The sequence below is a fragment of the Chiloscyllium plagiosum genome, unplaced genomic scaffold (assembly GCF_037043375.1).
Source record: "Chiloscyllium plagiosum isolate Xiang-an unplaced genomic scaffold, Cpla_swu_hap1 HiC_scaffold_15, whole genome shotgun sequence".
NCBI lineage: Eukaryota > Metazoa > Chordata > Chondrichthyes > Orectolobiformes > Hemiscylliidae > Chiloscyllium > Chiloscyllium plagiosum.
In genome coordinates, this window is record NW_028270153.1 from 6,515,318 (window position 1) to 6,528,973 (window position 13,656).

Below are 13,656 nucleotides of genomic sequence, written 5' to 3' on the forward strand. Positions count from 1 at the left end.
TTGGGAAGTTATGTTGCAGTTGTATGGATGTTGGGGAGGCCACACTTCATGTATTGCATTCAGTTTCGGTCACCTTGCTGTAGGAAAGATAATATTAAACTGGAAAGAGTGAAGAAGAAATTTACAAAGATGTTGTCAGGACTCAAGGGTCTGAGTTTTACAGAGAGGTTGAACAATCTAGGAGTTTTTCTAAAAATAGAGTGTTGGTGATGGGGGGGGGGGGGGGGGATCTCATAGAAGTGTACAAGATCAAGTTTATTGTATCTGGTGCTGCTGATGTAGCCTTTTCTACATTGGTGAGACAAAACGTAAACTAAGGGCACATCTCAGCCAGGCCCATATGGGCAGACCTGACTTCCCAGTCACCAACTATTTCAATTCCCCTTGCCACTCCCTCTCTGACATGTCTATCCTCAGTCTCCTCCAATGCCATAGTGAATCAGACTGCAAATTGGAGGAACAGCACTTAATCTTCCATCTGGAGAGTTTTCTAATTTCAAATAACCTTCCCACCCATCCCCCGACTCCCTTTCCAGCCCCGCTTCCTTCCTTCCATCCCGCTGACCGACCCACCCTTCTAGCTACCAACTGGATTCATTCCTCCTATCAATATAACAGATCGTACATATCACCTGTATTCACCTATCACCACCTCACCATTCTGTCCCTCCACCCACCCATAACCTTCCCCCCCTCATCTTTATCTGCAACTCTCACTAACCCCACCTCCATTCCTGAAGAAGGGTTACACTCGAAACGTTGGACTTCTCCATCTCTTGATGCTGCCTGGCATGCTGTGCTCTTCCAGGCTCCTGCTTGTCTACTTAAGATCATTACAGACATGGATAGTCTTTTTCCCAAGGTTGGGGAATCAAGGACTAGAAGGCATCAGCTGGTACACATATGGAATGAGCTGCCAGCAGAAGTGGTTGAGGCAGGATTAAACAACATTTAAAAGACATTTGGACAAATACATGGACAGGAAACGATTAGAACGATCTGGACCAAGTGCAGGGACATGGATTTACTACGGATGGATATTTTGGTCGGCAGGGACCAGTGTGAGTTGAAGGGTCTGTCTCCATGCTGTAGAACTTAATGACTCTACATTCAAACTGGAGATAAACAGATTTCTGATCAGTAGGGGAATCAAGGGTTATTGGGAAAGGCCAAGAAATTGGACATGATTATTGCTAGATCAGCATGATTTGATTTAGTGGCGGAATAGGCTGAAGAACCAATTATGGCCTTCTGAAAAGAGTGAAAAAAGTGAATATTTGTCCCCTTGAGAGTGAGAATGGGAAGTTAATAGATAAAGAAATTGTAAATGAAATGAATAAATATTTTGCTTCTTTCTTCACTATACAAAATACAAAGAAAATTCCAGTAACAGCTCCAAGTCAGGAGATAGAATCATAGAATCCCTCCAGTGTGGAAACAGGCCATTTGGCCCAACAAGTCCACACTGAACCTCCGAAGAGTAAAGCACCTAGACCCATTCCCCTACTATTCTGCATTTACCCTAGACTGATGCACCTAACCTGCACATTTCTGAACATGGGGCAGTTTAGCACGGCCAATCCACCTAACCTGCACATCTTTGGATTGTGGGAGGAAACCGGAGCACCTGGAGGAAAACAGGAACTTGTCGAAATTGCAATCACAAGGGAAGTGGTACCAAGTAAATTGATGGAATTGTGGGCTCACAAGTCTCTATTCCAGGCAGTCTTAATCTTAGGGTCTTAACAGAGGTTGTTAATGAGATAGTAGATGTATTGGCGTTAAATTTTTCAAAATACCTTAGAAAAGTTCCACTGGACTGGAAAGAAGCAAATATAAACCCTCTAGTCAAGAAGGGAGGGAGGCAGAAAAATAGGCTAGTTAACTGATGTCTTTCAAGGGAAAGATGTTAGAATTGATCATTAAAGAGATTATGGCAGTGCACTTACAAAAACACCAGGTAATTAGGAATACTCAGCATGAAATAGTGTTTCACCAATTTATTGGATTTGCTTGAAAGAGTAAAACATGCTTTTCAGAAAGGCATTTGCTAAGGCTCTATAATAAATACTATTGCGGAAAATGAAAGCTCATCGTTTGGGGGATAACATATTAGCATGAATAGAAGATTAGCTGGCTAAAACAGAACACAAATGGATCTTTCTTTGGCAGAATGTGACAAGTGGAGTCCTGCAGTAATCTGTGCTGGGACCCCAGTTTTTCTTTTACTCTTTACATCAATGGCTTATATGAGGGAATGATGACTTGATAGCTAAATTCTCAGGTGACACTAAGATAGGTAGGAAAGTATATGTGGAGAACACATAAGGAAGTTGCAGATAAACACAGATAGGTTGAGTAAGTGTGCAAACATCTGGGAGATGGAAGATAATGTGGGAAAATGTGAAGTTGTTCACTTTGGCATGAAGAATTAAAAATAAAGTAGAATATGACTTAAACGGAGAATGGTGTCGACTGTGGACCTGTTACAACAGTAAGGAAATAGTCGAGGATCAGGGCAATTTGGGAAGCTGGAGTGGATGTGTGCCATGACTAACCTCCCAAAGCACTTCATTTTGATGGATGTTAGAGCCACCAGGCAGTAGTCATTAAGGCATGTGCCTGATTTTTCTTTTGCAGCGAGATGATATTGAAGCCAGTGGGAACCTCAGGTCAGAGTAAGGAGAGGTTAAAGATGTCAGTGAATACTGCCAACAGCCAGTCTGCGCATAACCTGTGTGTATTGCCAGGGACTCCATCTGGGCCAGTCGCTTCTCATGGATTCACCCTCAAGAAGGCCCTTCTGATGTCTGCAGCAGTGACTATGGATAGAGGGGCATCAGAGGCTTTTGGGGCAGGTGATATTATTTCACTAACCTTCTCTTCAATACAAGCATAGAATGCGTTGAACTCATTGGGGAGGGATGTGTTGTTGCCAGCGATTCCACTCAACTTAGTTTTGTAGCCCATTATATCATATAAGCCTTGTCACAATTGATGATGGGTGTTTGTGTGGCTAGTCTGGGATTCTATCTTAGTCTGGTATTGTATCTTGGCAGCCCTAATGGCTTTGAGAAGGCCGTAACTAGATTTTCTGGACAGGTCAGGGCCACCCGACTTGAATGCCTCAGACCTGGATATCAGTAGGGAGTGGATCTCTCGATTTATCCATTATTTTCAGTTGGGGAACACTCCAATTAATTTATTTGGCATGCAGTCCTGTACAATGATGAAGTTTGTGACAATTGTAGCATACTCATTTAGGTTGGCGACTGAGGTCTTGAATATGGACTAGTCCACCAACTCAAAGCAGTTATGTTCGAACTCATCAGTTACCTCAGACTACACTGCCCGACATGATCTTCTTTCTTCAGATAATTTCACTTGCTTGCAAGAGCTCAGAATGACTGGTTCATATTTATAAAGTTTTTGACTTATTGATTAAAAGCCACAGCTTACAGAAACTGATGAAGAAAAATAAACTGACTTTCTTCAGTTGAGGTGTTTTTTTTAAATTGAGAGGAAAGAAACAGCACCTTCCTTTTCAGAGGTCTGATTACCTCTTACCGAGCAATCACACAGAAGATACTTAGGTATGTGGAAGCCAGTTATATAGTTGTTGGCATGCATAATTGGTCACCACTCAACAGACCAATTGGCTATTTGTTGCCAGCTGAATCTCACTCTGGACACATCATCTGACACCAGATCACGTGTTGTGACTTTTTTCCCCAAACTGATTGGACAAGTAGCAGTACAACGGCACTGACAATGTGTGTGTAACCTGCCTACTAAAAATAAAGCAGTAATCCTTTCTACAATCCTTGGTTTTGTAAACAATGCTCTTCCTATTTTAGGCCATAATCAGAAAATACACACAATTAAAAAGGTATGGACTTTACAAACTATAGTTTTCCTTCACTAGCACTGGTTGAAAGACCTGGAACTACTTCTTGAATAGCACAGTGAGCATATCCACAACACACAGATTGCAATGGTTTAAGAATACAGCTCATCACCCCTTCTCAAGGGCAACTGGGAGTGAACAATATATATTGGCTTTGCCAGCAACATTCTAATCCCATAAATGGGAAAAAAAAAAGTGGGCGCAATCAATCATCGAGAGATCATCGTAACAAAACACCAGTATTTCATTTTTTGATCCGGGTGAAAAACTAGACATCTTTTCTAGTGGTGATCAACTTAAGCATAGGAAATCAATGTCACAAAGTGGTCGCAGATGAGTTAGTGGATATGGCAGAATGACGACAACTGATGAGCATGACACACCATAACAGATGGCAGGCAGCAGTAACATTAAGGGGGAGCTTGTGGCATGGTGATATTGTCACTGGACTAACAATCCAACGGCTCATGCTAATTTTCTGAGAAAATGAGTTTAAATCTCACCACGATCAATGGTGAAATTTGAATTCAATTAATAAATCTGAAATGAATGCCAAGGAAGAAAACATTGTTTACTGTTGTAAAAACCTATCTTGTTTACTAATGCCCTTAAGGGGAGTATTATTCTTACCTGAAATAAAACCAAAATGCTGGATAAACTCAGCAGGATTGGCAGCATTTGAGGAGAGAAAAACAGACTTGTTTTGAGTCTGATATGACTATTCTTCAGAACAGAATATTGGATTTGCAACATTAATTCTGTTAGTCTCCAGTGAAGCTGCCAGACCCACGCATTTCTCCACCACTGTTTTTATTTGTGATTTCCAGTAGCTGCAGTATTTTGCTCTTATTGAAATCCTCACTTGGTCTGGCCTACACGTGATTTCTAACTACAGAAATGCAGTGGACTTAGCCACTCAGTTACATCAAAACTGATAAAATCTAAGAAAAGGATTCTGGGTACTCGAAGGAGGAGGATGGGAAAAACTATGGCTATAAGAGTTGCTCCTGTTTGAGGTATTTTCAGTGTTGGAGCTGATTTCCTTGAATTATAGGAGCAATAATTATTGTTTGATAAGCTGTTGCATTGCTTTAGAACTTTGGGGGGGCGGGGGGGGGGAAAGGGAGATCAAAACAACAGCACTTTAAAATGGAGGAAGACAAATAAAGGTGGTGTCCACATGGGATGTGAATCAAATGGATACATAAATCTGTGCTGCTGTCTGACCCAGCAGGGAATCTGAATAGCTGACTGATTTGCTGTTTGATTTCAAGTATCACTGGACATCGGAGTCATCTAAGAAAAATTAACAAACAGCAAAATTCACAGCTGGCCTTAGAGAAACTTGTTCAAAACAGGGAAGCAGCTAAATAACGTTTTAAACTGTCAACTGTACAGGATATTGTACAGGCCACTTTTGAAATACTGCATGTAATTTTGGTCTCCCTGTTATAGGAAGGATGTTGTGAAACCTGAAAGGGCTCAGAAAAATTGACAAGGATATTGTCAGGGTTGGAGGGTGTGAGGCTGAATAGGCTGGGGTTATTTTCCCTGGAGAAGCAGAGGCTGAGAGGTGACCTTATAGAGGTTTATAAAATCATGAGGGGCTTGGATACAGTGAATAGACAAGGTCATTTCCCTGGGGTGGGGGAGTCCAAAACTAGAGGGCACAGGTTTAAGGTGAGAGGGGAACGATTTAAAAGGGACCTAAGGGGCAACTTTTTCATGCATAGGGTGGCACGTGTATGGAATGAGCTGCCAGAGGAGGTGGTGGAGGCTGGTAAAAGTACAACATTTAAAAGGCATCTGGCTGGGTATATGAATAGAAAGGCTTTAAAGGGATATGGGCCAAATGCTGGCAAATGGGACTAGATTTATTTGGGATATCTGGTCAGCATGGACGAGTTGGAGCGAAGGGTTTGTTTCCGTACTGGACATCTCTATGACTGTAAAAGGAACAAAACGGAGTAACCCACACAGCAACTAAGCACTGGAAACATCACCAGCAAACCCTGTAAAGTTTCTCTTGCTGACAAAATTTAGCCAGACTGGGAGAGTTGACTTTAATTTCCAAGATCAAGAGGGGCACAACAGAAGCACTACTGAGTGAACTGGTGAAAACCTAAAGAACATCGTATCAGACTGCATTTGTGACACATTAAGGGATTAAGAGGGGGGAAAAAAAAAATCTATGTGATCTGGTCCTCGCCAATTTAACTGTCACAGACACAGCAATCCATGACAATATCGGTTGAAGTGACCACATTACAGTCCTTGAGGAGATTAATCCCAAAACACAAATTCCACAATGGATACCTTCTGTCATGTTGTATGCCATAACTACTAAATGGGATAGATTTCAAGTGGATCTAGAAACTCAAAACTGGGAATCCATGAGGTGCTGTTTATAGCAGCAGAGTTGCATTCAGATGTCCACTGGTCACTGTATAATGTTCAGCACCATTTGTGACTCCTGACAAATAACAAGTGATGCTGCACAACACTACTGGCAGACAATGACTGTCTATAATCACTGAATCCCCCATTATTAACAATCTGGGAGTTACCACTGCCCAGAAACTGATCTAGACTAGCCATATAAATGATGATGCTACAAGAGTAGGTCAGAGGCTAGGAATCTTGCAGTAAGTAACTAATGTTATGTCTGCGCAAAGCCTGTCCACTAGCCAGAAGAAGTGCAATGAAATACACCCCACTTATCTGGAGCTACACTAATCCAACAAGACTGAAGTTTGATGCCATTTGGGACAATGCAGCCTGCTTGATTGGCACCACATCCACAAACTTTAATTCCCTTCACCACTGATGCTCCATAGCATCAATGTGTACTTTCTACAAGATACACTGCAGAAACCCACCAAGGCTCCTCAGACAACGCTTTCTAAACCTATGATCACTTCCATCTAGCCAAACAAAGGCAGCATTGGAACACCAACATCTGCATATTTCACTTGATGCTATTCACTATCCTGACTTAGAAATATTATCACCCTTCCTTCAGTGTCACTGGGCCAAAATTCTAATGGCTTTTGGACAGCAGCGTTTCAAGAGGCAGCTTACCACCACCTTCACAAAAGCAATTAATGATGGGTATAGATAATGGCGTCCACATGCCATGATGAATAAAAAATACTTGTAACCTTAATGCTCAACACCACCTCAACTCTACCTGTACTATCAAACCAGGTTCCAAACTTAGTTCATTGAAAAGCACATAAGACATGCCAGAAGCAGCACTAAGCATACTGAAAGTAGCATCAGCCTGATGAAGGTACAATACTGAAGTTCACCAAGAGCAGTAGCAGGATGCATTAAACAGGGCAAAGCAATTACACAATCAGCAGATCTGCAGCCCTGCCTCATTCATTATTTCATTGTCCAACATTCACAAGTAACAGAAGAGGGTGCACCACAAATATTCCCAGAAGATCCCAACTGTCAGTGTATAAGACAAGGCTGAAGCAATTGCATTAATCTTCAGCTAAAAGTGTCAAGTGGAAGATCGACTTCTGTTTACTCCTGAGATCTTCAGCCAAATTAATTCACTTGATATGATATAAAAACACATTTAAAGACACTGGATACTTCAAAGGCAACGATTTAGAGTCACAGAGACGCACAGCATAGAAACAGACCCTTCAGTCCAACCCGTCCATGCCAGCCAGATATCCCAACCCAATCTAGTCCCACCTGCCAGCACCCAGCCCATATCCCTCCAAACCCTTCCTATTCATATACCGATCCAAATGCCTCTGAAATGTTGCAATTGTACCAGCCTCCACCACTTCCTCTGGCAGCTCATTCCATACACGTACCATCTTCTGTGTGAAACAGTTGCCCCATAGGTCTCTTTTATATCTTTCCCCTCACCCTAAACCTATGCCCTCTAGTTCTGGACTCCCTGACCCCAGGGAAGAGACTTTGTCTATTTATCCTATCCATATCCCTCATAATTTTGTAAATCTCTACAAGTTCACCACCTCAGCCTCCGACGCTTCAGGGAAAACTGCTCCAGCCTGTTCAGCCTCTCCATATAGCTCAAATCCTCCAACCCTGGCAACATCCTTGTAAATCTTTTCTGAACTCTTTCAAGTTTCACAACATCTTTCAGATAGGAAGGAGACCAGAATTGGACGCAATATTCCAACAGTGGCCTAACCAATGTCCTGTACAGCCGCATCATGACCTCCCAACCCCTGTACTCTGACCAATAAAGGAAAGCATACAAAGGCCTTCTTCACTATCCTATCTACCTGCGTCTCTAATTTCAAGGAGCTATGAACCTGTACTCTTTGTTCAGCAACACTCCCTAGGACCTTACCATTAAGTGTATAAGTCCTGCTAAAATTTGCTTTCCCAAAATGCAGCACGTTGCATTTATCCGAATTAAACTCCATCTGCCACTTCTCAGCCCATTGGCCCAGATCCTGTTGTAATCCGAGGTAACCTTCTTCGCTGTCCACTACATCTCCAATTTTGGTGTCATCAGCAAACTTACTAACTGTACCTCTTATGCTTGCATCCAAATCATTTATATAAATGAAGAAAAGTAGTGGACCCAGCACCAATCCTTGTGGCACTCCACTGGTCACAGGCCTTCAGTCTGAAAAACAACCCTCTATCACCACCCTCTGTCTTCTACCTTTGAGCCAGTTCTGTATCCAAATGGCTAGTTCTCCCTGTATTCTGTGAGATCTAACCTTGCTAACCAGTCTCCCACGGGGAACCTTGTCGAACGCCTTACTGAAGTCCATATAGATTACATCCACTGCTCTGCCCTCATCAATCCTGAGTTTTTTGAAAAAGTAACAATCAAGTTTGTGAGACATGATTTCCCATGCACAAAGCCATGTTCAATGAGCCTGAAACATTCTGGCAGTAGTACTAAAGTTGTACTCTGGAAATAGCCATGCCCCTGTCCAAGCTGTTCCAGTAGTTACAACATGGGTATATACCTAGTCATTTTGAAAACTGTCCTCTCCACAGAAAGCAGGATGTGAAGGTGCTGACCTTAATCAAGGCAGCATTTTACTGAGTGTGCCATCAAACAGACAGAGCAAAATTGGAGTCAATTGGAATTACCAGAAAACTCCCTGCTGGCTAGAATCGTACCTGACACAAGTAATAGTTGTTGGGGGTCAATAATCTCCATTCCAGAATATCACTGGAGGAGTTCCTCAAGAAAAAAAGTGTACGAGGCCCAACTTCTTTAGTTGCATCAGCAGTTATCTTCTGCCCTCAAAATTGAAAGTGGAGGTATCCATTAATGACTGCACAATGATGTTGAGCATTCCTGAAGGGCTTATGCTTGGAACATTGACTCTCTTGCTCCTTGCATGCTGCCTGACCTGCTGTGCTTTTCTAGTACCACCTTTTTAACTGACTTCTCCAGCATGTGCAGTCCTCAATTTCTCCCAATGGTGTTGCAGTACCATGGTGAATCTTTAGAGACTGAAGCAGCACGTGTCAGTGTGTAAGAAGACCTAGACAACATCCAGGCTTGGCTCAGAAAGGAACAAGTGGCAATAGTGCCACACATGTGCCAGATAATGATCCTCTTCAAGAGAGAATCAAATTATTTCATCATGACAGCCAATGTTATTACATCTCCAGTATCAAAATTCAGAGGGTTATCAGTGACCAGAAACTAGCCATATAAGTACTTTGGCTGCAAAGGCAGATCAGAGGCTAGAAACTCTGCAGTAAATAACTCACCTCCTGTCAACTTATTGCCTGTCTATCAACTATAAAGTACAGTCAGGAGTGGGATAGAAAACTCTGTACATGTCTGGATTTGTGCAGCTCCAACAACTCAAGAAGCTAAACAAGATCCAGGACAAACTAGCCCATTTGTCAACCCTGTCTACCATCTTCATCTTCAACATCAACTCTCATCCTCACCAATACATAGTGGTAAGCAAGGCATACCATCTACAGGATGCACTGCAGTGATTCAGTCATGCTCCTTTGACAGCATCTTTCAAACCAGTGATCTGTACTATCTAGAAGGAGAAGGCAGCAGATGCAAAAGTTCTCCTATAAGCCAACTACCATCCTGATTTGGGACTATAATGCTGTTGTTTCACAGTCACTGGGTCAAAATCCTTCAACTCCTTTCCTTCCAGTACATTTGGTATACCTACCTCTGATGGAATGCAATGGTTGAAAAAAGTGACTTCCCACTACCTTCTCAAGGACAATTAAGGATGGACAGTAAATACTGCCCACACCACATGAATGAATAAAAATAAGCTACAAGCAGCATAACAAATGTTTACATTGTTTACAGACGGCATTGAAGACGGTGTAAGAATTTTAAATATAGTATATAATGATAAATTTAAGATAACACTGTTTGGAAATATTAGCTCCAATTACAGTTCTCCTTGGTCTATATTTTGAATAAACACGAAAAATTTCTTTACATGGAGTACTGGAAATATCAAATAAGGAAACAATTTGTGGTGCGAGCAAACTGGCCCGATATCAGGCAGGTAATGTTCTTTCTGAGGCATTAACACCATGACAGAGATTGATATTTATAAATTCTTTACAGACCACTTTGAATCAATATTTATACATGCTTGTCATGACTTTCTTCTCTTTGTAAAGTGCACACTCTACTAGGTAACATAAGAATTACCAATGTTTGCAATAAAATGCTTTGTACTGATCACTCAAGGAGAAACAATCAAAACAAGTACTGATACTCCAAGAACAGTATTACAATGGAGAATACCATAGTTTATGTTATGTGAATGGAATAGATTTCTACTGAAATTGGGTGGAGAATTTTCTCTTATCTACATAATTGGTTAGAGAACTTTCTTACCTGAGTTTGACTAGAGCTAGTACTGCCAGTTGGTGTACATGTATTTGGTGTGTATAAAGGGTATGCAAACTGCAAAGCAGAAGGAGCTCCAGCCTTGCTCTTGACTAAAGTAGTACATTTGTTTTGTTGTGGATGGAGAGGTATCCCCATCAACTCTGAGGGATGCCGGATCAAAGCAACCAAACTACAGAACAATAAAGGGAAAACAGATAATAAATACATCTGTGCACTGTTACAGCATTTGCTATACTGCCTAATACAAGTCATCTAATGCCTCTGGTTCAAAAAAATTAACATTTTGCACAATTTTAGATTTGTAATTTTTAAAAGATGTGTTTACAGTGCAAACTCATCAATATGACTAAAAACATTTTGATGCCTGTTTATTTGCACCATAATCTTCGTGACAAGTAAAAGCGAGATTAGAATGGTCATTCCACCTATTTAATTAAAAGGACATGAAAATACTGTATATTATTTTTTTCTGCAGAGTTGGAACACAGCAAATCTTGATTCAGTGTTTACAATTCAATGTATTTTCCTTAAACCGAGATCTTAAAGGAAACCGGAGCTCAAGGCAAAATTGTTATAGTGGAGTAATTTTTAATTAAGATATAATTTAGTTTGCAAATACAAATGGCAGTGCTTAACTAAACAGTTGATGAATATAAACCTAATACAAACAAAATTGATAAGGTCTTCAACTATTCTGAATAAGAACACAAAATGTCTCTTTCACAGCAGTGGATATGCACTTGGTACTTGGGTATTTACATTTATTCAGCAGTAAGATTTTAATCAAGTTTCAAAAGGAAGTGATTACTTTGCTCTTTTCCTGGAATAACATTCATCTTATCTTGAAAACATTACACGGTGGATCTAAGTTGTCTGACAAGTTCTGGATCCTGATCTGTATTAACCTTGCTCAACATAATACTTAAAATAGTTAAGCACTTCCATTTCTAAAAAAGATTTTATTTGTAAATGTTTGGTAAGGAAATTGAATTTTGCTAATACAGAAAAAATTCCAATAAAGATTTATTGTTAGTGAGTGGAAATTTATTGTGCCACTTCTTAACATGGAACTACACCAGTCAATAAACTAGATGGCAGAAACCAATTTCATGAAGACTACCCATTTCCAATTATTCCAATTCATTAGACTTAACTCTGTCTATGATGAAAACAATAGGTTGTTTTTATGGGCAGGTTTTACAAAAGTTATTAAATCTAGTTATATAACTATTTTCTGAATTCCATGTAGATTTAATATTTCAATGTTGACTAGTTGAGAAACACACTTGTTAAATGTAACTCCAGAGTCCTGTAGCTCCTGTTGATCCTGGTTTTCATTTTGGATTGCATTAAATCTGTCTTCAAGACGAACTCTGGGTCCAGTTTTGCATCTTGACTCTTGTCCTGCCATCGAATTTTCCCCTAAATTTTTCTCCTTGTCTGAATTACCTGCCATGTCCCTGTTTTTCAATGTTAATCCATTAGGTCGGGCAGTTTCTGCAGAAGAATTTTGTGAGAATTTCTCCACATTTGGCAAACTATTACTGCTGTTTACAGGTAACGGAGGGTCATTCAAAAGCATCATTTTTAACTCTTGGAAATCAATATGCCCTAGACATTGACTATTACCCACATAGTGAGAATCTGAGGTTGGGTTTGTAGCACTTGTAACTGGGTATAGATTCTGGTTGGTAGAGCTGGCAGTTGAATAAGGAACTTGGTTAACTGAACTGGCTGTCGGAAATGGAGCCTGGTTGGCTAAATTGGTAGACTGGTACAAAGTAGGATTCAAACGAGTCTCCAGTTCACCCTCCACTGGCTGGGACTCCATGTGAGAGTAAAGGATATGCTGTAGTTGGGTGTATTCAACTTCACTCATATCAACGAGGCTAAGATCAGAGTTAGTGAAGTTCAGTCCGGGCTCCGTAAAAGGACACTCAGAGGCACAAGTGGTTGGGGGTGGATCCGTGGATCTGGAATCATGAGATGGGGAATGGGGGGGCTCTGGCGTAGCCTCAGATGAAAGCATCATCAATTTAAAAGTACTGGAACGTGATCTCCCCACATCTACAATAACCTTGGTAGCAAATAAAAAGGTGTCCTACACTTTGGTAATGAAGTCTTTACCCATCTAAGGCAAATAATATCCTCACAATCCGAACCAAATTTATACAGAGGGATAAACAAAATGAAGACTCACACTTTCCTACTCTGAAACACAAGCTTTAAAATTACTTTTAGGGCAAAAACACAATTCTTGGGGTATGGGTCCCTTATTAAGACTATGGTGAACTCACACAAACGTCCTGCATCACCTCCAGTGGTGACCAAACTGAGGGTCTCACTATCTACTCAATGGTTCTGAACTTCAGATACCCTTAATTTTAAAAAAATCAGCTCCTTCAGGGAGAGTGGGTGAAGGTCCAAATGATCCACGAGCTAAATGGGATAAACCCCACAGCACGAGTTCACACCCATATAACCGCGAGCTGTTTAAAAATACAAAACCACTTCACCGCCTCCCACTCCCACAACTGCCTCCGTATCAATACAACATTTACAATGAGCACCAGAGGGCGAAACAACAACAGCTAGGGAAAACAAATCTACAGGAACTAGTTTGAACACACGCCCAGTTGACTTTGCCCCCCCCTTTTTTATACGCGCGCCCAAAACCACCTCCCTACCCCCACCCACTCCAGCAGACCGCGAGCTGCCAATCCGCGGCTCCGAACGCGCACCACTGCGCCCCTCCCCCACACGACCCTCAACGCCGTTTGAAAAGGCGCTCAACCGCCGCCCAGCCCGCGCGCCCAGAATCCCCAACCCTCCAAACCCCCAGGCCACGCCCCCAATGCGCAGAACCCCGTCCTCAAAACCC

The 13,656-nt window shown here is 41.4% G+C and overlaps 1 protein-coding gene across 5 annotated transcripts in view; it reads right to left on the bottom strand.

The window, feature by feature from the left end:
* LOC122560313 (transcription factor-like 5 protein) overlaps positions 1 to 13,369 on the bottom strand; it is a 40,659-nt gene extending 27,290 nt beyond the window's left edge. For all 5 annotated transcript variants that reach the window (XM_043710897.2, XM_087994705.1, XM_043710896.2 and 2 more), the window contains exons 1-2: positions 12,062 to 13,369; positions 10,761 to 10,944 (exon numbers count right to left, since the gene is read on the bottom strand). In XM_043710897.2, the coding sequence (XP_043566832.1) occupies positions 10,761 to 10,944; positions 12,062 to 12,807 (930 nt within the window). In that variant the 5' untranslated portion in view covers positions 12,808 to 13,369. The remainder of the gene's footprint in view (positions 1 to 10,760; positions 10,945 to 12,061) is intronic.
* Positions 13,370 to 13,656: the final 287 nt, after the last annotated feature.